The sequence below is a fragment of the Aspergillus steynii genome, assembly GCF_002849105.1.
Source record: "Aspergillus steynii IBT 23096 chromosome Unknown P170scaffold_10, whole genome shotgun sequence".
Classification (NCBI taxonomy): Eukaryota; Fungi; Ascomycota; class Eurotiomycetes; order Eurotiales; family Aspergillaceae; genus Aspergillus; species Aspergillus steynii.
In genome coordinates, this window is record NW_020194407.1 from 1,201,218 (window position 1) to 1,221,968 (window position 20,751).

Here is a 20,751-nt window from a genome sequence, read left to right on the forward strand (position 1 = left end):
TGAATGATCATGATTCTTTTGCAAGTCTTTAACTGCGCTTGCGTTTGGAGTATAGATGTCTTGACCCTGGGCCTTGGTCATATCGGACAGCACCCTGCGTGGTCCCTCGTCTACTCTGTCTAGCAAGGAGGACCGAGCATGTTTCCCTGCCGAAACAGCGCCAAGTGTATTTTCCCAGATGGGCTCAGCTATTCCAGACTGCCTCGTACAGCCCTCCTATATCCACCATCCACCATCCATATTACTCCCTGCTTCAACCCAATCGTCCACTAGCAAAAAAGTATCATTCGTAACTTATAATATATACACATCCAACCCCTGCCCCTCCTACTTCGCATCCGTCTCCAAAGTCCACCCCCCACCACAGATACAATACCTCACATACCCCAATTTATACAACATGCGAAACGACAGCGACGGACGCGGCGTGTACATCCCGGACAGGATCTCACAGCACCTTACACATCTCCTCCTCGGCTGGTGATGAGCCACCACGAACCCCTTAGCCGAATCACCAGCACCACCCGTAGAGACCTGCACCGGCCTTACCGGAATCTTCTTAATGATATCCACATCGCGAGAGCGACGATACATCTCCGCCCGACGATCCGTCCCCAGCCCCAACCAGCTATAGTCGGCGGTGTAGATGGCCAGACGGTCGATGTCGGGCTTCAGCGCGGGGACGGTCTGGCGCAGGATGGTGGCGACGGCGGGGACGAGGACGGGGGCGATGCGGGCGTTGACGAGCAGTTCGCGCTCGGGGCCGGGGCGCTCGGCGTCCCCGAAGCCGGCGGCGTGGTAGCCGTGGCGGACGGCGGAGTCGACGCCGGCGACGAACTTCTCGTACACGTCGATGCGCACGGGCGACGCGTCGATCGTCTGGCACACTTCGCTGTAGGAGAGGCGCGCGTCGCCGGAGAGCGGGGCGGCGCCGTAGCCGGTGTGGATGCCGTGGATGCCGCGGAGGCCGCGGCAGATGAAGCGCAGGAAGGCGCGGGACATGCTGGATAGGAGGATGACGAGGGGGAGGGAGGTGGTGGTTTTGACTGGAGGAGAGAGGGTTAGACTGGGGTGGGTTTGGGGGGGGGATGAGGTGGGACGTACGTTTTTGGGCGAGTGCCTCCTGGTCGTCGAGGACATCTTCGAGTTCATCGGCGAGGTCGAGGAGGTCGTTGAGGACGAAGTGGAGGAAGTCGAGGGCCCATTTTGTGTTGCCCAGGAGAATGCGCAGGGCATCTGGCCAGAAGATTGGATTAGTAGTGCCGGGTGGATGATTAATGGGTTGTCATACCGGGGTCTGGGGGCTCGGTCTGAGCTCCCTTGATAAATTGGAGGAATAGAGCATATAGAACGGATGCGTGACGCAGTTGAAGGATAGTCCAAGGAACGTTGGATGCAAAGCTGCGGGACTTGTATTTATCCTTGAACCCGAGGGCGGCCTGTATGCTGAGACATCGTGGAAGATATTGATGGCTCATGAGCTTGTCGTTCTCCTGGGTGAAGTTGCAGTTGACGGCCAATGCACGGTAGACTTCGTTGACAAACGTAGCTTGATCGTCTGGCAAAGAATATTAGAAGAGGACTTGAGCACAGGAAAGGATCTACTAACCCGGTGATACTTGACGTCTAAGAATCATCAAGATATCATCTGTGTTGAGTTCGCTGCCACAACCACGGCAGAAAGCCAACGTAAGAGACGCAATGGCTGCAGATAGTTTACCTAGCAAAGTTAGCACAATGTGTTCCTCGAGTGCATCCAGCACGTACTCTCATCCGGGATCCCATTCACCACGCCATACGTGTGCTCCATGACCCTGAGCTGCGTTTGGCCGTCGCCATCAAGCGTCATAGCAATGCAACCGCTGGGAGAGAAGCCAATGTACAGCCCTACGGCAGCTGTCAGCAGTCCATCCATAATACGGGCTGAGAAACAAACCTGGGGTATCGGGTGGATAGCTGAAGCCAGCCTGGGCCAAGCTGGTAACAGTATTTGCATCGTCGATTCCGTTGAGAATGGCCATCGTTTTCGGGTCGTAAAAGGTGATTGTGCTGTCATCGTAGGTGATGGCCAACACGTTTCCAAATTCCGTCTGATCAATCGATAACACGTATTTGTCACACTGAATATCTTCTAACCGACGGATGGCAGTTTTTGGCTAGTTAAGGTCAGTTGAGAACATCGGGTTTCTAACATGGTTCTTCATACCTTCACCTGAACGTTGTTCTTCTTCGAGGTAACTTCGTCGAACTTGGGGTGCAACACCGGCGGGGCCGATTCCAGCTGCCACCGAACGATGACACTGCTCGGCAGTTGTTGCGAGGGATCCGGCACGGCATGGGGGGGAATAGAAAACACCGCAACGATCCAGGGATTCGTCGTCATGCCCGAGGGATTGTCATGTGCTGCCATGATAATGTCTAGATGGGTGAGACAGTACAAGGAATTTGTGGATTGAGGGGCATCGTTGGGATTTTGACCCTCGGCTCGGTTCACAGAGGGCACACTGGAAGACGTTTCGACTTTGGCGTGCATGAAGCGGAAATTGGGGACGGGGAATTGGTTGGGGGCATGCTTGAGCTGGCTTGGATCCCATTGCGCCGGAGTCCAGTTGATCTGCGCCCGGTAGAAACAGAGCTTCTCGCAAGCCGAGTGAGTCGCGATCACGATGCCACCCTGGACCGCCCCGATGGCCGCATGGGTTAACAGCCGGTCTGAATAGGCGGTGGTCTTCAGCTCTGCCGAAATCTCCGCCCATCGAGCGTCGGGATTCTGATACAAGAGTCGAATCATGCCCGATTTGGTGACGCAAACCAACGCCGCCTTTCCAGCCGGATGCAGTGGACCGATGGGACGGCGTCGAAACGGGGAGTACGCCCATCGGCCTTGCACCTTGGCCGCTTGGTTGAACGCATGGACCTAACAGATCAGTCATGGGTCTGATATGCAATTCGGGTTACTTACTGAGCGCTGAATGTTCAGCCACATCATGCCAACAATCTGGCCGCCATCGTCATCGGCATCGTAGATCGCTTGACGCTGTCCGGCGAGACTGTTCAGACCGATGGCGATGTTGTAGATAGACACGCGACCCGACGAATCGGCCACGGCCAGTTCGGACCCCAGCTCATTCCAGGATAAGTGGGCAAGAGGATGACCCCCATGGGCCTCCGCCACCGGGTTCAGCGGCGTGTCTTCACTTAGAATCCACTTGCCATCGGACGGCCGACACTCCAGATGACGGAGGTTCACCCGTGATGAATCATGGGTGATATATGCAATGCAGCCCTGTCGGGACCAGGCAATTTTCCTAGTTACCTCGTTGGCCAGTCTTCTTCACATCGAATTGTCGAGTCACTTACTGGCAGCAGCCCAGGAGTCGCAACTCATCCAACCGCTGAGCAAGACCTTTAGTCGTGGTGGCAGGCGGCAGGGCCAACTCCAGGGAGGCCGGCTCGCCAAACAAATCATCGACGTTGATTCCGTCGTCCATCATCATGGGCATGATCGAGAATAGGCCTTTTTGAATCGTCCTTTTGAATCGTCGCTTAACTAATGGATCCGTCCGTAGATAGTTCAACTATCGCAGTCGGGGTCTCCCGTCTTTGTCCTGCTTGCGACAGAGCCGCCGGCAACAAAGGAGAGTGAGCACACACGACAAGGATACCGGAGTCGCAGTCAACCAATACAGCCACCCATTGCCCTGAACTCGGGATATTCTGGACCGGCAAGCGTCATGATGGACGCCGCCGTTTTACTTCGTCGAGGGTTTAATTCGACGGAGGGGCGCTGACTCAGCATCACGTGGGGTCAGGTGCCGCCCGTATCCCGGCCAACGCGGCGTCCAATCATCGTTTTTCTCCATTCTCATCTCAGATGATTATCAGCATCAGCATCTTCGACACGAGCATTATTATCAGGATTATTATCATCACGCAGGTCTTTCTAGGACGGCTACCTGACGACAGCAGATCTCAATATCGATGATGATTACTGAGTTTCTTTAATCGTCGGCTGCATCCAGAGACACGAACGGAATCACGACGTGCGGAGAACAAAGAAGCTACGGTCCTACGCCGGACGCCGTACAGCATGGGAGATTCCTCGAATCAAAATGCATGACTCACCGTCCCCGTTTGCGGCAGGACAGAGGACTGCGTATACCTATGCATGTCCATCTCGACCGAAACCGGTTCAGTCAGACCAGCATTGGGGGCGATCCGAGGGGGCTTTGTCTGTCCCAAGAGACTTCCTCGTCAAATTAAAGCCAACAGCTCAATGCGACAGACCGGCCAATCAGGCAGCGCAGTCTAAACCCGAAGAAAACTAGCAGCCCGAAGATTGTTGTGATTCTTGGGGAACCATCATCTGATGAACATCTGCATCGATCGTTAGTATGCAATATGAATAGGAGGAATAGCATTATGAATAACGTTCGCTTCGTCCTTGCGTCCTGTCCCAGACGATCTGCCATCTCCGTACGAAGTAGTTCTCCCATGATCCTGTAGCTCTCTGGGAGTCTTGACAGCATTCCACATACCACCCCGTTGCCCTCTTCTCTCTCTTGATCTCTCTTCCAGTCTTCCAGTCTCTGTCCTGGTGTCCGGAGAATTGCCGTGGGTCAAAATAAACACAAGCGAGAGAGAACCAGACTCTGTATCCCTCTCGACCTCCTCCGCCTTGACCTCATCACTTTCTTTTTCCATTTACCTCCCGTTCGGTCCCTTTTTTTTCCTCCTTCTGCCGTCCCTCCACGTCTTGCCTTCTTCTCTTCTTCTCCTGCCTCCGCTTTTCGTCTTCTCCCCCTCGATCCCGGAGTTTCGACGCGAAATTCCTGCTGGGAGTCCGACCTTCAGACTTTTCAATTGACCCGAATTCGTCCCTTCATTGACGGCCCTTCATTCCAATTGACATCCATGATTGTCTGCTCGGGTGTGGCATTCACCTCTTTGTGAAGGCTCTGTTCTGGAGTCTCGCTCTCTTGGCTGCTTTCTCGTCTCCTTTCTTGCGGCCACGCCAACGCATCCTCTTTCGCCCTCTGATCCCCCATCGACCGTGAACATCGACACCGCCTCGTCATGGACGATGATTTCTCCGACGTGTCGGAGCTGAGCTCGGCGCCCGCATCGCCGTCACCACCGCCGGGCTTCTATCCCTCGCCGCCGCCGTCGCAGGACGCGGACGAGAGCCGCCAAGCAGAGGCAGCGCCCGCCCGGAAGAAGCGACGGACGGCGGCGCCCAAAGAGCGGCGCACGCAACGTCTCGATCTCCGCCTCGGATCGGATGACCAACAGCAGCAGGTCGATCTGCTCACCAAGACCCTTCGTCGTCACCGCAAAATCGTCGTCATCGCCGGTGCTGGCATCTCCACCTCCGCAGGAAGTATGCGTCCCCACCACCACACCCATTTGGTGTCCCTCCCCAAGTACACCCGCTAATCAATGTCTGGCAGTTCCCGACTTTCGCTCCACCGATGGTCTCTTTAAATCCCTGCAGAAGAAACACAACCTCAAGGCGTCCGGCAAACTGCTCTTCGACGCCGCCGTCTACCAGGATGAAACCCTGACCGCCTCCTTCCAAGATATGGTGCGGTCGCTGTCCGAGGAGGCCGAGAAGACCTCGCCCACCGCGTTCCACCACATGCTGGCTCGTCTCGGCCACGAGGGTCGTCTGACCCGATTGTATACGCAGAACATCGACGGCATTGAGACCTCCATGCCGCCGCTGGCCACCCAGATCCCCCTGAACGTCAAGGCACCGTGGCCGCGCACCATCCAGCTGCACGGCAGTCTCGACAAGATGGTATGCCAGAAGTGTCGGCACCTGGGCGACTTCGACCGCGTCATGTTCGACCGCCCCGATGCGCCCGAATGTCCCGCGTGCTCTAAAAACAACCAATTCCGCATGGAGACCGGCCAGCGCAGCCACGGCATCGGCAAGATGCGGCCCCGCATCGTGCTCTACAACGAGCACAACCCCGACGAGGAAGCCATCACGTCCGTCATGAACGCCGACATTCGCTCCCGCCCCGACGCGCTGGTCGTGGTGGGCACCAGTCTGAAGATCCCCGGGGTGCGTCGTCTCGTGAAAAGTCTGTGCCAGGTGATCCGCACCCGCCGCAACGGAACCACCATGTGGATCAACAACGAGCCCCCCGTGGGGAAGGAGTTCGAGGACTGCTGGGACCTCGTCGTGACGGGCGACTGCGAAGAGGTGGCGCGACTGGCCGCCCTGAAGCGCTGGGACGACCACTCGGAGGAGGTCTTCGACGAGTGCAACCAGTCCGAGGTCGAGCGCGTCAAGAAGGGATCGGAAGTGTCGATTGTGGTCTCTACGCCGAGGAAGAGACAGAAGACGGCCACCGGCTTCCTCACGCCGTCCTCCAGCCAGGACGAGGAGGGCCGGAAATCCCAAGTCCCGGCCAACACGCGCGCCAACCCCGCCAGTCGCGGACCGAAACTGGAGGACGTCCTCAAAGGAAACAAGACCGCTGCTGCGCCCAAGAAAGGAGCTGCCGCGAAGAAGAAGCCGGCCGCTGCACCTCGCAAACGGGCCAAGAAAGAAGCCCCGGCCAAAAACACCAAGATCACCACCTTCAGCAAAGTCACCAAGGCGCCGAAGGTCGCCGCCGAAGACAAATCCGTCAAGCTGGAAAAAGACGACTCGAAACCCATGCATCCTCTTCCTCCTGGTGCCGCGCGCAATAACGGCCCGATGTTTCCTCACCTCAGCCAGAAGGGGGACACGACGCCGACGCGCAACAGTAGCAGCGATTGGCGGCAACCCGACACGATCTCTCCCAAGTCAGTGCCGAACGGAATGAGTGAGTTGCTGAACCAACCAACCGCATGAGTTGAATCACAGCTCTTACGTTCTCGTCCTTAGTCTATGTCTATCTTTCTACTTCAGTTCTTGTCTTTTTCACCTTCACCTTTCTCTCTCTGGGGCTGCGTCGTGGTCGCCCGGAGCCTGTTTCTTGATTCCATGTTTTGTCTGTTCTGTTTGAGTGTCAAGATACCAACGATAGACTATCTTGCTTTGACTTTGGCGTTTGGGTTGAATCAGAGGCCTGTGTGACCCGGGATTGCTCCTCCGGTCGACCTGCTTCGTGGTTTTTTCTTTTTCGTTGTACAACTTGGGACGGCATGATCATGTACCTAGTGATTGATGCATTGCGTGGTCGCTGATTGGCGTTATGAGGAACGACGGCGTTTGGGATCAGTTTTACTTGACTTTATTTTTATGTGCATCCATGGAGGCACCATTGCCGCAGCACTAGTCAGATGGACCGATCGTCCAAGGTCAATATCAGTGTTAATTTTATCAGTCATATCATACAATCAATCTACCCAAGTCCCAGGTCCCCTCGCAGCTGCGACCCCGGCCCATTCTCGTCCTCGCTTTCTGTATCATCGTCGCCCGCCGCGTCGGGGTCCATCGTCCGCTTGGCTCGCGGGTCGCGATCTAGATCTTCCACGCGGTCTGGGTCTTCTTCCTCTATTCCGTCGTCGGCGTCCTCGTCCTCATCTTCTTCTTCATCGTCTTCTTCCTCTTCCTCCAATTCCGTCTCATTCTCGTCTCCCTTCTCCGGCTCATCCTGCGTCTCATCCCCATCATCATCGTCCCGAACCCCATTCCCATTCTCATCCCTCTTCACCCTCTTCGCACCCCGAACGGCACTTGCACTCGCAGCAGCAGAGCCCTCCATCTCCATCTCCACCTCTTTCTCTCCCTCTTTATCCGCATCCTTCCCTTCCACAACCCCAACTCCAGAATCCGCACCCCCCAGCCCGGGGCCCTCTTTCCCGCCTTGACTTTGACTCTTACTTTTCCTCTTCCCGGCCTTCAGGTCGGTGAATGCGTCGAGTTCCTTTTCCAGGCGCGGGCGGAACCCCTCGAGTTCTAGTTCTGAGAGCGCGCTGAAGACGTCCGAGGGCGCGACGGTGCGTTTGAGGGTTGCTTCGTTGGCGCTGTTCATTCTTTCGTTAGAATTGTCTGACTTGGTCTTGGATTGGGATATGGGATATGGGGTGTGGAGAGTGGGTTCAGGTTGGGTTCAGGTTGGGTGTAGTGTAATATAGTATAGTATAGCAAACAGGACTCTCCGGGGGAGAAAGGGAGCGGGTGGGAAGAGGGTGAATGAGGGAAACATACTGCGACGACAAATACGACACAAACACAGTAGCCGCCTTCTGGATGGCCAGGACGGCGTCCTTCTGGAGGGAGGTGTTGGGCGGGAGGACGGACTTTGCGAGACGCAGGGTGAGCGAGCGAGGGAGGAGGTAGTCCTATTCATTTTCCATTTGTCAGTCATCCACTATCACTACCATTGCCGTGGCTATTGTTTCAACTGTTCCAATCCCTCCACTTCCAAATCGCACCACGATAGAGGAAAGCCACAGGAAATACATACCTCGATGCTCACGCCCTCGGCACGCGCCTTCAACTGCTGCTCCGTCGCTTGTACCGAGGATTGCGTCTGCGTCTGCGGCGGCTGAGATGGCGAGGGATCGTGCTCGACGAGAGAGGGGGAGAGGGGCGTCTGCGTGTCTTCCATGTCGCCTGGTGAGCTGGTGGATTTTCGAGGCATTGTCGTTTGCTTGGAGCCGGTGCTGCTCGTTGTTCGGTGGTTGGTCGGGAGGTATTATTCGATCGGTGGAAGAGGTATGTACGGCGAGAAAGAGGAAGGGTAAAAGGAGGTAAGATGGTCGGTCGGTCAATAGGTGATGTGGTGTAGGTGAGCAGTGGAGGTGTGTCGGCGTAGACGCAGGCGCAGGCGAGAAGCAAGGCAGTAGGAGTAGAGTCAGAGGTTCAGAGGCAGGAGAGTGGAATATTCAGAGAAGAGCAGAGCAGAGGGCAATCAAATCAAGCCAGATTAAGTATTATGTCTGCGAGAATGTTAAGGACCGGTCGGAGAGAGAAGGTCTGGAGTGGGATTCTTTTTTTCTTCTGGAAAATACGCGACGCGATGGGCGGAAGCGCGACGGGTTGGATTGGTCGGTGGCGATTGGGATTACCTACTCAGGTATTGTTCTGCAGAGGGATCGGGTGGAGGGCTGGATCTTATTTTATGCGATGATAACTATATTGTGTTATTTGCTGTACATATTATATGAATATGGAATATGGTTTAGGAGTATTAAGAGGTGGAATTGGTTTGCAATTGCTGTTCTATACTAAGATCAACTCATACTGGACTGATATGTGTAGTCCATTTAACGATATAAACTCAATGAATAAGTCCAAAGATAAGATATATAAAATATAAAAAGAGAAAGAAAAAAAAAGCAAAATGAAAAATAGAGATAAACCCCATGTCTTCTTGATAACCTCCATCTCCACATACACCTACCTGGATGTGTATACTGAAAGCGCAAAAGAAAAAGCAAAAAAAAAATGACAAGAGTGGGATTCGAACCCACGCCATCGTGAGATGAGTAGGAAACTCAGAGAGTTGTGAATTAAGGTAGACCTTAACCTACCGCCTTGGACCGCTCGGCCATCTTGCCGGTTGATCAAGATTTGGATCAAGTTTATGCTACATAGACCTGGCATGATAAATATGATCTTACAGACAAGAAAGAGTCCCCTTCTAGGCCATTTCCAAGCGCTCACCCTAATCATCCAGAGGCGCATAGAAAGCTGCAAGCTGTAGGCCACCACAGCGCCGATAGCTGAAAGTCAGCTGGTCTGTTCCCACATGCCCATCTAATTGTTTATCGAAATTCCCTCGTAATCCCATGCAAGAGTACTTCTACCGGAAACCGCGATCAGCTGACCCCAGCCTCCTCGATAGGGTACCACTAATCGAGAGCTGTCGCGGTAGGTTGTCTCAGCCTACTTCCCCCTCGGAAAGACCGATGGCAGACAACAACTCCCCAGATTACAAGGCTCTCTTTCAGCAGGCTGAAGAGCGGCAGAAGCAGGCCGAAGAGCGACAGAAGCAGGCTGAAAAGCGACAGAAGGAGGCTGAAGAGCGACAGAAGCAGGCCGAAGACGAAGGCAGACAGGAGAGAGAGAGACGGGAGCAACTTCAAGAGCTCAGCCGACCGGCCACTTTCGTGGAATTCTTGCGCCATTCTCATCACCTGCTCTCCCGTCTGCTCAGAGTTGAGACACCCTCTCGCTCGACTACTGGGAAAATCCCCCCTCCCACGGGGAAATATTGCCCAACACGATTGGAACCCTGGGCCGACTGCTCAGCACTACAGTCGGAGCTTTACAGGTCCGTCTACAGATACCTTCAGTTGACACCCCGGGGGGCGCCTCAGTTGTACTCATCTTTGCATGAGCTGGAAGGATTAGGCCGACGACTTTGTCGGAAGCCTATAAGCAGCGAGCAAGAACTCGGGCATTATGAGCGATTCGCCGTGGAAGAGCATGTCCACGACATCATTACCGAATTGTGCAAACTACCCGCTGCTCGCGACGAGTTCGGGCTCGGCGATGGAATCCAGTTCAGCAGTCATACAAATTCCTTAGACGAGAACGAAGCTCCTGATGCGGATGCAAGCCAATCGTCAAGTATACACCACCCAAAGCCTGATCAGTTCTGTATCCATCGTGTCGACGGCAACACTACCACTCTCCTCACATCTGTCAAGTATAAGCCTCCTCACAAGCTTTCTGTCGCCACCCTTCGCATGGGGCTCCGACCAATGAACTTATGGAAGGATATGGTTAGATCGAACAAGATACCGACAAGCCAGGAAGCGAAACTGAGGTATAATGCAGAGCGACTTGCCTGCTCCGCTCTTGTCCAGGAATATCATGTCATGATCCAGGAAGGGCTTGAGTACTCCTACGTGACCAACGGGGTTGCTCGGGTCCTCCTGCGTGTTCCGCATGATGATCCGAGCACGCTTTATTATTTCTTATGTGATCCTAACAGCGAGTTGAATACAGAAGTTGAAGATAGTTTCCGACTACGGAAGACTTCTGTTGCAAGAACACTATTTCTGTGTTTAATGGCCTTTCGCTCATCTGTGCGGGGCCAGGAATGGCGGAATTCCATACGACCGGAGCTTCCTCTTTGGACGACTAGTTTTGACCACACTCGTTCTCAGATTATGTCCCAAGCAGAGCCGCCGCAAACCGTTCCGAACTCCGATAGTACAACCCTGGAGTACATGAGTCCGGAATCCGGTTCAGCTTATGAACCGCCGTCATCTCCGCCAGATTCTCCAACGGCAGCGGCTCGCCGAGTGCCTACAAGGTCTCAAGCCAGCTGTGCACCATCGGCTGTACAGCATCGCTCGCAGTCACCGGACTCATCAGGCTCCGATTCGAACCAAGCAACAGGCCGCAAACGGGGTTTCAGCCAAGTCGCGTCCTCTCCATCTTCCCAACAAGCAGGTCGTCAACGGGACACGGGAAATAATCATGGAAACCAAGCCCGATTTCGCGATGCGCAATTTTGCACCCAACGGTGTTTACTCGGATTGCAGTCTGGCGGCGTATTAGATGCCTGCTGTCCAAATGTGATGCTTCATCGTCGAAGCAAAGACAGTCCCCAACATCCGATTACTTCAAACGATCTGGTGCGTTTACTTAACGCGCAATTGGATGAAGACATTGACCGATGCATACCCCTCGGTGGTTGCGGGTCATATGGTGCGCCGTTCAAACTTACTTGTGTTGAATATGGCTACACTGTTGTCGGAAAAGGAACCACATCGGGGCTATGGAAAGAAGTCTCCCGCGAAGCAGAAGTATACCAAATTCTGCGGAAGGCCCAAGGGTCTGCTGTGCCTGTTTTCCTGGGCATGATCGACTTGGCGAAAATATATTTTCTTCATGGGGCTGGAGAGATTCGTCATATGCTAGTGATGGGCTGGGGAGGAGAAAATACAGCATCGATGGAGCCGACGCCGTGGCTTCACCGGGAAATTCGCAGATCAACCAAGGAAATCAAAGCCTTGGGAATCACTCACGAAGATCTGCGGCGTGATAACGTTCTTTGGAATAAAGAACTTGGACGGGCGTTGATTATCGACTTTCACCGGTATACATTGAAATGTCGACCGAGTTTGCGGCGATCGCAAGCGGTAAAACGACCGTGTCAACCAGAGACGAGAGATACGAAACGTCTATGTGTAACGTGAAGCAATGTGCTTACTTTATTGGATTAGCAATTCAAGCATCCATGACAATGAAGCATGCAAGCACTTTCAGCCCGAATCCGAGTGAATCAACCATGACTTCGACCTGCCGTCGATCATCGATGCCCTGTTTCCACCCCGCCTACATTGCCTCAAGAGATGGATGATTCTATATGTATTGACAATGATATTGACAATGACGAGCTGACCGTCCAATTCTGGCTCTCGTGCTCGACTTTGCTGTCATCGGCGAGATGCGAGCCTGCGGGTATCGTCAAGGACCACCAACTAATCTTGATGACGCCGAACCTGCTTGCCAAGTGTCCGCAGCTCGTCGAAACAACCCCTCATGGTAGTCATGGTCGAGTCCTTCTCAGGTGAGGTCAGCCGAGGCCACGAAGACTGTGGCGTCTCAACCATGGACTTCCTCCATCACAATATAATTTTTCCCTGTTTCAGGGTTCGTGTAGAGGGCATGGACACGGGGAAAGAGGACAGTAGTGATTTCTCGGACGAACAGGAAGTTCTCCCCTTCAAGGAGGTTGACCCCTTTCCCGAACTTCACAACAAAGTGCCCGAATCTCCGGTGGATCTTTGGGGTTCTAGCTTTGAGCAATACATCGATATAGGCAGGAGTTTCGATTTGCACTTCACTTTAATGACCAGAGTCATCGACTGGATGATCTCGGTATCGACGTAACACAGTCGATGGACTAGCAATTGGTGATGAATAGATTCAGCAGGATATGGCACCAGCATGCGGTATATGATATTAGTTATTTGCCAGTATGTAGTAGAAAGGCAGAGAGAATGGATAAACAATTGCGTCTGGGCACAGTTATCTTATTGTAGCGAGGGAGAGGGAGAAAAAGAAACAGCCACGGTAAAGAGAGGGAGGGGTGGGGAGCAAAAACAAAAAGACATGACAAGAGTGGGATTCGAACCCACGCCATCGTGAGATGAGTAGGAAACTCGTAGAGTTGTGAATTAAGGTATACCTTAACCTACCGCCTTGGACCGCTCGGCCATCTTGCCAATTGATGAAGAAGGGCCAACGTTTTTGACTACATGAGCCTGCCCTGATGTTAGCCCTAGAATCGGTACTTCTTGCCGAGTATAGCCATATCTACATCCACTCATGATATAAAATTGGCCCGTCTACTTGGCTTATATCATTGTTGGAGTATTGATTCTTGGTATTTCAAGAATATATAACATTCAAATAGATTTACTCTCCTTTTTGTTTTCTCTCTCTCTCGGATTTCCACGACATCTGGAAATATAAACATGTATACACTTCCAAGACCAGCAATACATGTGGATCATTTTTGCTTGGATTGAGAGACTGCGTACGGTTTGATTTCCATACCCCGAGCCCTTCCATATGTAAATACACTGGCAGCATCTTATCGTCTCTATGGCGTGGCGTACTTTTGTTTCAATCACCCTGCCCCATGTATATGTACCGTGGAGTGCCATCCTTGGCTATGGCTTGCATGACCTCGAAGGATACTTGCGAGACAGGTGAGCTAAGCAATTCATTTCCATGCACACTCACTGGGTTAGTATGTCATATCAATGGGTCTCTCCGCTTATTGGTTATATCCTCGGTATGGCACTTTGTGCATCTCATGCGGGTACATGCTACCTAGGATCTACAGGGTCTGTCAACCCACCACACACCTGACGATAGAGAGCTGACACACAGAGGCCCAATATATACACATCAACTATATGTACCAAACATACCCACTGATCAAAGGATGGACCCCATCGTGACAACACCCACATTAACTGCCCTAGGACCACACAAAGCTAGCCAGGCATTGTACTACCGGGTTGATGCTGGTGGCTGTAGAATAGATGTCGCTCAGCTGTCTATCGGTGTGGTTATCCATGGTTTGGAATTAACTTGTATGTGTTACGGTGCAGCCTGGGAGGCATCTTACCCTTCGCCTGCCTCTCCATGCCTATTTCCGATATGCAACACCAGGGATCTCTGGCCTCCCGTGCGGCAGTCATTTGACCTGATACTACTCACCCCACGGTGTTCTTTTGACTTTTTTTCAGTGAACATGGTAATACTGGTCATAACTCTAAATGGTTTCTCTGAAGTGGCACTGGAAGGAAGACAGGGGAAAGCAGGCGAGGGAAGGCGGGGATGTCTACATTCATTCCGGGGAAGTATAGTTAGTGACTGTTACTTGTATGGGTTGTGGAGTTGGCTGATCAGGGTATCGCTAGGGATGAAACTCAGATGGAGACTATCTGCAGTGGGTGTTTAGGCTGATGGTATTCTGGTATACTAATCTAGGTCTCAAGTAGACCTATTGGCATTTGCTGTTGCATAAATCGGAAATCCCCAATGTTGACCGATAACCCAGGGCAAACAATATATAACCAGTCCACCGATACTCCCTCTTACCACACAACACCAAGCCTACACCCGAAAAAAAAAAAAAAAAAAAAAGACTGAATCCACAAAGCAAGAAATCCACAGCCCTTTTTTTTTTGAAGAAAAAAAGAAAAGAAAAAAACCCAACCCCTCAACCCAAACCACCCCTCCCACCAAGCCCTTAACCCGCAAATCTTAGCCCCCACAAACAGAGCGCAGAATATCCGACCATCTTCACATCAACCGGCAAGATGGCCGAGCGGTCCAAGGCGGTAGGTTAAGGTATACCTTAATTCACAACTCAACTGAGTTTCCTACTCATCTCACGATGGCGTGGGTTCGAATCCCACTCTTGTCATTTCTTTTTGCTTTTTTGGATCTCTGGTTCTGGTGGATGGCGGATATGGGTGGGTGGGTGGTTGTGCGGTATGTGGATCGTTGATTTTTTAGTTTAGTCTCTCTCTACTCCGTACCTACGGATAGGATGGATGGTTGAGGCGGAGCTTGGTTCGGATCTCAGTGATATAGTTACTTACCTCTTTTATATACCGCCGTTTTTATCCTTGCACCCTGTATGTTATTCATCGTATGCGTGATATCTTAAACAAGGACAGAGGAACAAGAACAGTCGCAAACTCTACACCGTTTATACAAACTGAACGAAAGACATCTTAGATTCATGAAGAGTATCAACATCTATAAAGAGAGAACCATCATCTCAGACCATCGAAAAAAGACAAAAAAAAAACCAGGCCTACAACGCCTTCTTTTTTAAGGTATCCACAGAAGCAGCAAAGAAATCAAAAAGTCATGAAAAGCCAGACTCGCAGATACAGATAGATCCAGGTCATATCTACTCAGCCATCTCCTCATCGCCGTTCCCCCACAGTCCCTCGATCTTGAATTCCTTCGCCCACTCCGTGACGATCTGTCTCGTGTCCACGCCGGGGCCGACCTCCGTGGCGGCGGCGCCCTCTGTCGTGGTGACGACCGGCAGCACGGGGGCGTTGACCCAGCCCTGGATGCGGCCGTCTCTCCAGTCGTTGATGACGGTCATGGCGGCGGCCTCGAGGTTGGGGACACCGCCCTTGCCGAGACGGCCGCGCTTGCGAGCCACGTGGATCAGGAAGTCGTTGACCTGGTCGCCGCCGGAGGGGAAGAGGGCGGGGATGCCGTAGAGGGCGAGGAGCTTCTGGAGGAGACCCTCGGAGGTGGAGAGGCGCTTGATGAGGAGCTTGACGGCGGGGATGGGGTCCTCAATCTGCTTGGGGGGCACGGCGTTAAGGAGGACGAGGCGGGCGTGCTCGTCCTGCTTCTTCTTGTGGCTCTTCTTGTTGGTGGCCTTCTCGCTGCCGCCGGCGTTGGGGAACACGATACCCGGCGAGTCGATGAGCTTGAGCTTGCTGTCGAGTTTCACCTGGCGGAGGCTGGTGGTGACACCGGCTTCGGCGCCGGTGGGACAGGCGTTGCTGGAGCCCTTGTTGAGGCGGGCCGTCAGGGCGTTGATGACGGAGGACTTGCCGACGTTGGGGTAGCCGATGACGCCGACGGAGACGGAGCGCTTCAGCTGCTTGGTCTGCGCGAAGGACTTCAGGGCCTTGAAGAGCGTGTCCGAGGTGCCCTTGACGGTCAGCTGCTTGTGGTCGAAGCTGTGGGCGTTGCCGGTGCCGTTGGACGCCTTCAGCGGCAGAGTCGGGAAGTATCGGCGCAGATGGATCAGCCAGTCCTTCAGCACGGGCGGGGGCACGAGATCGATCTTGTTGAGGATGAGGATCAAGCGCTTGGTTCCCGCGGCGGCGGACATGATCTCGCGCTCGACCTCCTTGGAGCGAGTACCCTCGGGGTCACGAGCATCCAGCACGTACAGCACGACGTCGGCACCGTCAACAACCTGCTTGAACACCTTGTCGAACTGTCGTCGCGAGCTCTCCTTCGAGTGAGGCTGCGAGACAAGCTGAGGGGCTTCATCGTCGTCGAGAGCCGCACCGCCATCCTCCTCGTCATCGTCCATCGCATCCATATCCTCATCGTCGTCCTCGTCCATCTCGTCATCCTCATCCCCGTACTCGGCCGCTCTCGCCCGCGCAGACGCCAGCAGCGCAGCCATGGGGTTCGAAGAGTCTCCATCCTCGTCCATATCGTCATCATCCATGCCATCGCTGTCGATATCCTGCTGAATCTGACCGTCGATCACCTCGGCGCCCTGTCCGGACTGGGCCTTCTGGGCGGCGCGGCGAGCACGAGCCTCATCGCGAATACGCTGCTGCTCCTCCGCCTTCAAGCGCTTGCGCTCCTCAATCTCATGGAGCAGCTTATCCTTGTGCGGGAACAGGTTCGGGATACCGGGGTCCTTCTTGATCTTCGAGCGCCATGTAGGATCCTGATAAAAAAATTGTCAGTGAAATTGCGCCGGCAAAAGAGAAATTCAAAATGCATTATGAAATCCGCAGCAATTGCAAACCCGCAAGAACATACCTTCTTCGCCAACTTCTTCTGCTTCCGTTGCTTAGCCGCAGAGGCCTTTTCAATCTTGTGTCGTAGTCGGACGGGAGTCCGCTTAGAATTCTTGCCTGGACGAGATCAGTTCAAACTTTTCTTCTGGGTTTTACGGAGAACAAAAAATGGACCGGATAAGCATACCGATATTCACCATCTTGTCAAATCAGTACTCAAACACTCAGCACCAACAGGGAAATGACCGGGGAAGATGTAGAAGAGATCCAGAGCGTCTCCGAACAATTTTGTGCAAACTTGAGCGGCCGCCAAGATTTCACCGGCGCTAAGATAACCGGACAAACGTCCCGCCGATCTCCGGCCATCCCGCGGATTTCGCGATGACTCGAGATGCTTCATGCGAGGCTTCTGCCTGTGGTTTGATTTCGCATGTTCTTTCTTTAGATTTCGTTTCATCGTTCGGCTTATCTCTCCTTTAGAATTTACCACCCTCTCTTCCGTTTCATAGACAGCGCCTATAGACAGCATACCATGGCCCAACCGCAAGGCTCCTTCTCTGCCCCGCCGCAAGTCGTCTCGTTCGATGGCATTCTGTCCGACTTTGATGGGACCATCGTGGATTCTACCGATGGTAAGCATACTATGTTGCATGAACTACCCAGCGATCAAGAAAAGACACTAATGATGGGCCCCTGTCAATAGCAATCGTCAAGCACTGGCACAAGTTCGTCCGGCCCGATAGAAACCACCCCACCTTCCGACCCAACGAGACGAAACCTATCCCTAACACTTCACTCACCCTACAGGATCGGAGCGGAACTAGGCGTTGACCCCAAGATAATTCTCGCTACCTCGCATGGTCGCCGAAGTATCGATACCTTGGCCCTGTACGACACGTCAAAGGCCAACTGGGAGTGTAAGTCGCCGATGTCCTCCCTTCCCCCTCTTTGTCTGTTTTATACAAACGAGTGAGATGTCTTATCTGCCACGACGGAGAGAAAAAGAAAATCCAGGCCTGACGATGTGACCTTTGGTTTGTGCAGACGTCAGCTACATTGAAGGCTGTATCCCGAAAGAGTACGGGTCCGATGCTGTAGAAATCCCCGGCGCCAGATCTCTCCTCTCGGCTCTGGACGAAGCTGGCGCACGCTGGGGCGTGGTCACCTCCGGGACACGCGCGTTGCTCGAGGGCTGGTTGGGAGTCCTGAATCTCACGCATCCCGACATGCTGGTTGTCGCGGAGGATGTCGAGTTGGGAAAGCCCGATCCACGATGCTATCTCCTGGGTCGTGCGCGCCTGGGATTGGAGAATTCCTCGTCACTGGTGGTTCTTGAGGACGCCCCGTCCGGAATCCGCGCTGGCAAGGCGGCCGGATTCAAAGTGATTGCGCTTACCACGACCCACACGCTGGCCCAACTTCAGGAAGCCGGGGCGGACTGGATTGTGGAGGACCTGAACAGCGTTTCGGTGAAGGCCGTTGCCGATGGCCAGATTCAGCTCGAGATCCGGAACGCATTCCAATAAAGTGAAGCCGGGGGTGCAAGGGTCTTAACGACGGAGTTTTGACTCCAATAGATTACGGGACTTTTTGCTTTTCTTTTCTTTTTCTTCTCTCTTTTCTTCCCTCTGCCGCCTTTCTCCCCCCCGTTACCTGGTCGGGCCCTAGGGGCTCCGATAGACTTTTTTGTTGTACATAGAATTAGAACCATTGTGTCTATCTTGTAGTGCCTCTTGCCTCTGCCCAGATGATATGACATGTATCTGCCGTGGGTGCGGGTGGAAAGTGCCTTGCATGGCACCAATGTACAAACGGATGCGAGAATCGGTTTGTACTCGTATTTTAAAAGACCCATATGGAAACGCCATGGCAACCATACCGTGCATGAAACAAAGCCAATCGACCGGAGCCAACGGTAGACAAGGCTGGCTCACCGAGCTGGCAACACGATATCGCGCAGTGGATTGAGAGTGGGATTCCGCGAATTACAATAGGCCCGGGACCCAGAACCTGATAACGGGAGGGATCTATCAGTGGAGGCTCCATTGTCGAACGCAACATGCTGGCGGTGTACAGCAATGCATATTGGGAATGATATAGGCTTCCATGGAGACATGGCTGGCGGGTTTCTCCATGCGCTGTAGGTCCGAGCTAATCAGATTCACGGACTACACCGAGATGTTTGCCGAGGACATCACCGCTTTCTCACCCTGTATGATAAGTCTCATGGCCCGTCTCGATCCGGTAGTCCAGAGGCAACATATCACAGAGAGGTTAATGTTTAAAGTTAAACCACACTGGAGAGTTAGATCTACCGGCATGCTCACCGACTCGGACAACCTACTGCACCCTCGGCCGACCATGGATACGCATAATCACACGAGAGAAAGAGAAGGGAGATGAAGGGGGACGAACGGAGGGACGGGAACAGCTGTTGCATGAATGTGGCTGCAGCATGCAGCTGAAAAAAAGAAAACAGAAAAAAAAAGTCCAAGGTGGCAATCGTGATTTTGATCAGGACGTGCCTTCCGCACCTCCAAGCAACCTAGACAAATCAATTGTGCCACCGTCTCAGGACGCCGCCGTTCGGAACACACGAGCTGTTGCAGGATTCCCTGATTGCAGGGTTGCCCCCAGGGCTAATCGCCTCGTTGACCGAAGGGGACGATCGGGTTCTGGAAAACGGACGTGTCGACTGGAGCCCCCAAACACGGCTCGATCGACATGGATTTCTGCTGCATTGCATCGGGAAGATCTGGCCGAACTCGTCAGCGATACGGGTGATGTAGCTGGGGGAAGTCTGGCCCCAAACCAGTCTCTGACACTGTAAGCAAGGGATGGTGGGCGAAAACCCTCGGGGAGAGAGGAGTGAGAGGTTTTATTTTTTGCTTTCTTCCTGCTCTGTCCCTCTCTTTCCCGCTCAGGGCTGACCCGTGTGGTTTTTATCATTCTGGGCGTCTCGAACGGTAAGCGCAAAGTTTCCATCGTTGATCAAGGCCATTCTGGGAGCCAGACAACCCATAGGAAGAGACACCTATGGTGAATGGGTCAAGAGGCGTCTTCATCCCGAAGAGGCTCAGACAATGTGACCTCCTTGTACCAGTCGAGTTACGATACGTGCACTGTACACCACATACGTCCGACAGACATACAGTCTAGACCGGAACATGGCAAAGGCTGGTCGGGAAGTGCCCGCAGTCGCCCTGAGCGTTGAATACAGTTGCATAGAGCGGAAGAACTAAACAGAAAAGAAAAGAAAAACGGGCACATCCAGATGCCATGGCGTAAAGGGTTGGGCCCACAAATCAATCTCATTCGCCTGTCAGTGTTGGTACTATTGTCAAAGAATGACGAATTTGAGGCTATCCATTGCTTGGCTTATCCGTGCACAAGAGATGGATCGGAACGAGGAGAGAACGAAGAGCGAAGGAAACAAAGAAAGAGGCGGAGGATGGACGACCCTGCAGGCGATCTCGGAGGATCTCGAATCGCCCAGGGAGCGTGTGGCTGAGGAGAAGCACCGCCATGATCATCGCTGGACTTTAGTTCCGTAGGTCGCACCTGCCTATTGTAGCCATGGGGTGTGGCGTCGTCTCTCAGGGCTGAGTGTTACGCATTACATACCAGAATACCCAGTATCGTCTGTACCTCCTTACGATGATACACCAGTACAGGTATCGTAAAAACACCGCATACTCGGCGGATGGTCAGTACCAGGTAGCAGGTACAGGAGGTTCCTGTGCTTGCATCTCAGGCGGAGAATAAGGGCAATGATTGTCGATGCACCTACATCATGGAGCAGAT

The 20,751-nt window shown here is 53.3% G+C and overlaps 8 protein-coding genes and 3 non-coding genes across 11 annotated transcripts; 5 read left to right on the forward strand and 6 right to left on the reverse strand.

Moving 5' to 3' along the window:
• Positions 1 to 243: 243 nt before the first annotated feature.
• On the reverse strand, positions 244 to 3,712 carry P170DRAFT_459463 (mediator of RNA polymerase II transcription subunit 16). Its single transcript, XM_024851870.1, has 9 exons — positions 3,361 to 3,712; positions 2,963 to 3,308; positions 2,207 to 2,917; positions 1,937 to 2,156; positions 1,768 to 1,887; positions 1,610 to 1,720; positions 1,292 to 1,558; positions 1,105 to 1,236; positions 244 to 1,046 (listed from the first exon to the last, which is right to left on the reverse strand). Exons 1-9 carry the CDS (start codon positions 3,501 to 3,503, stop codon positions 328 to 330), a joined length of 2,769 nt encoding a protein of 922 aa, XP_024699205.1. The 5' UTR covers positions 3,504 to 3,712; the 3' UTR covers positions 244 to 327.
• A 1,364-nt stretch (positions 3,713 to 5,076) lies between these two features.
• P170DRAFT_451067 (putative SIR2 family histone deacetylase (Hst4)) lies at positions 5,077 to 6,850 on the forward strand (the record flags this gene model as incomplete). Its single annotated transcript, XM_024851166.1, has 2 exons — positions 5,077 to 5,380; positions 5,451 to 6,850. 2 exons carry the CDS (start codon positions 5,077 to 5,079, stop codon positions 6,848 to 6,850), a joined length of 1,704 nt encoding a protein of 567 aa, XP_024699206.1.
• A 444-nt stretch (positions 6,851 to 7,294) lies between these two features.
• Positions 7,295 to 8,954, reverse strand: cbfA (putative CBF/NF-Y family transcription factor). The gene is made up of 3 exons (XM_024855188.1): positions 8,412 to 8,954; positions 8,153 to 8,286; positions 7,295 to 7,968 (listed from the first exon to the last, which is right to left on the reverse strand). The coding sequence occupies exons 1-3, from the start codon at positions 8,586 to 8,588 to the stop codon at positions 7,344 to 7,346; spliced, it is 936 nt and encodes a 311-aa protein (XP_024699207.1). The 5' UTR covers positions 8,589 to 8,954; the 3' UTR covers positions 7,295 to 7,343.
• Positions 8,955 to 9,395: 441 nt separating this feature from the next.
• On the reverse strand, positions 9,396 to 9,507 carry P170DRAFT_t205. The gene has a single exon. It is a non-coding gene; the product is annotated as a tRNA-Leu (tRNA).
• A 231-nt stretch (positions 9,508 to 9,738) lies between these two features.
• Positions 9,739 to 12,102, forward strand: P170DRAFT_451045 (uncharacterized protein; the record flags this gene model as incomplete). Its single annotated transcript, XM_024851165.1, has 2 exons — positions 9,739 to 9,820; positions 9,866 to 12,102. 2 exons carry the CDS (start codon positions 9,739 to 9,741, stop codon positions 12,100 to 12,102), a joined length of 2,319 nt encoding a protein of 772 aa, XP_024699208.1.
• Positions 12,103 to 12,258: 156 nt separating this feature from the next.
• P170DRAFT_480856 (uncharacterized protein) lies at positions 12,259 to 12,799 on the forward strand (the record flags this gene model as incomplete). Its single annotated transcript, XM_024853817.1, has 2 exons — positions 12,259 to 12,476; positions 12,559 to 12,799. 2 exons carry the CDS (start codon positions 12,259 to 12,261, stop codon positions 12,797 to 12,799), a joined length of 459 nt encoding a protein of 152 aa, XP_024699209.1.
• A 223-nt stretch (positions 12,800 to 13,022) lies between these two features.
• On the reverse strand, positions 13,023 to 13,134 carry P170DRAFT_t204. Its single transcript has one exon. It is a non-coding gene; the product is annotated as a tRNA-Leu (tRNA).
• A 1,605-nt stretch (positions 13,135 to 14,739) lies between these two features.
• Positions 14,740 to 14,852, forward strand: P170DRAFT_t203. Its single transcript has one exon. It is a non-coding gene; the product is annotated as a tRNA-Leu (tRNA).
• A 306-nt stretch (positions 14,853 to 15,158) lies between these two features.
• P170DRAFT_418351 (putative GTP binding protein) lies at positions 15,159 to 17,219 on the reverse strand. Its single transcript, XM_024847213.1, has 3 exons — positions 17,135 to 17,219; positions 16,970 to 17,064; positions 15,159 to 16,874 (listed from the first exon to the last, which is right to left on the reverse strand). The coding sequence occupies exons 1-3, from the start codon at positions 17,145 to 17,147 to the stop codon at positions 15,348 to 15,350; spliced, it is 1,635 nt and encodes a 544-aa protein (XP_024699210.1). The 5' UTR covers positions 17,148 to 17,219; the 3' UTR covers positions 15,159 to 15,347.
• A 142-nt stretch (positions 17,220 to 17,361) lies between these two features.
• P170DRAFT_418353 (HAD family hydrolase) lies at positions 17,362 to 18,473 on the forward strand (the record flags this gene model as incomplete). The annotated part of the gene is made up of 4 exons (XM_024847214.1): positions 17,362 to 17,579; positions 17,651 to 17,672; positions 17,755 to 17,864; positions 17,992 to 18,473. The coding sequence occupies exons 1-4, from the start codon at positions 17,480 to 17,482 to the stop codon at positions 18,471 to 18,473; spliced, it is 714 nt and encodes a 237-aa protein (XP_024699211.1). The 5' UTR covers positions 17,362 to 17,479.
• A 5-nt stretch (positions 18,474 to 18,478) lies between these two features.
• P170DRAFT_64809 (uncharacterized protein) lies at positions 18,479 to 19,414 on the reverse strand. The gene is made up of 2 exons (XM_024855314.1): positions 19,157 to 19,414; positions 18,479 to 19,085 (listed from the first exon to the last, which is right to left on the reverse strand). Exons 1-2 carry the CDS (start codon positions 19,308 to 19,310, stop codon positions 18,790 to 18,792), a joined length of 450 nt encoding a protein of 149 aa, XP_024699212.1. The 5' UTR covers positions 19,311 to 19,414; the 3' UTR covers positions 18,479 to 18,789.
• Between the last annotated feature and the right edge of the window lie 1,337 nt (positions 19,415 to 20,751).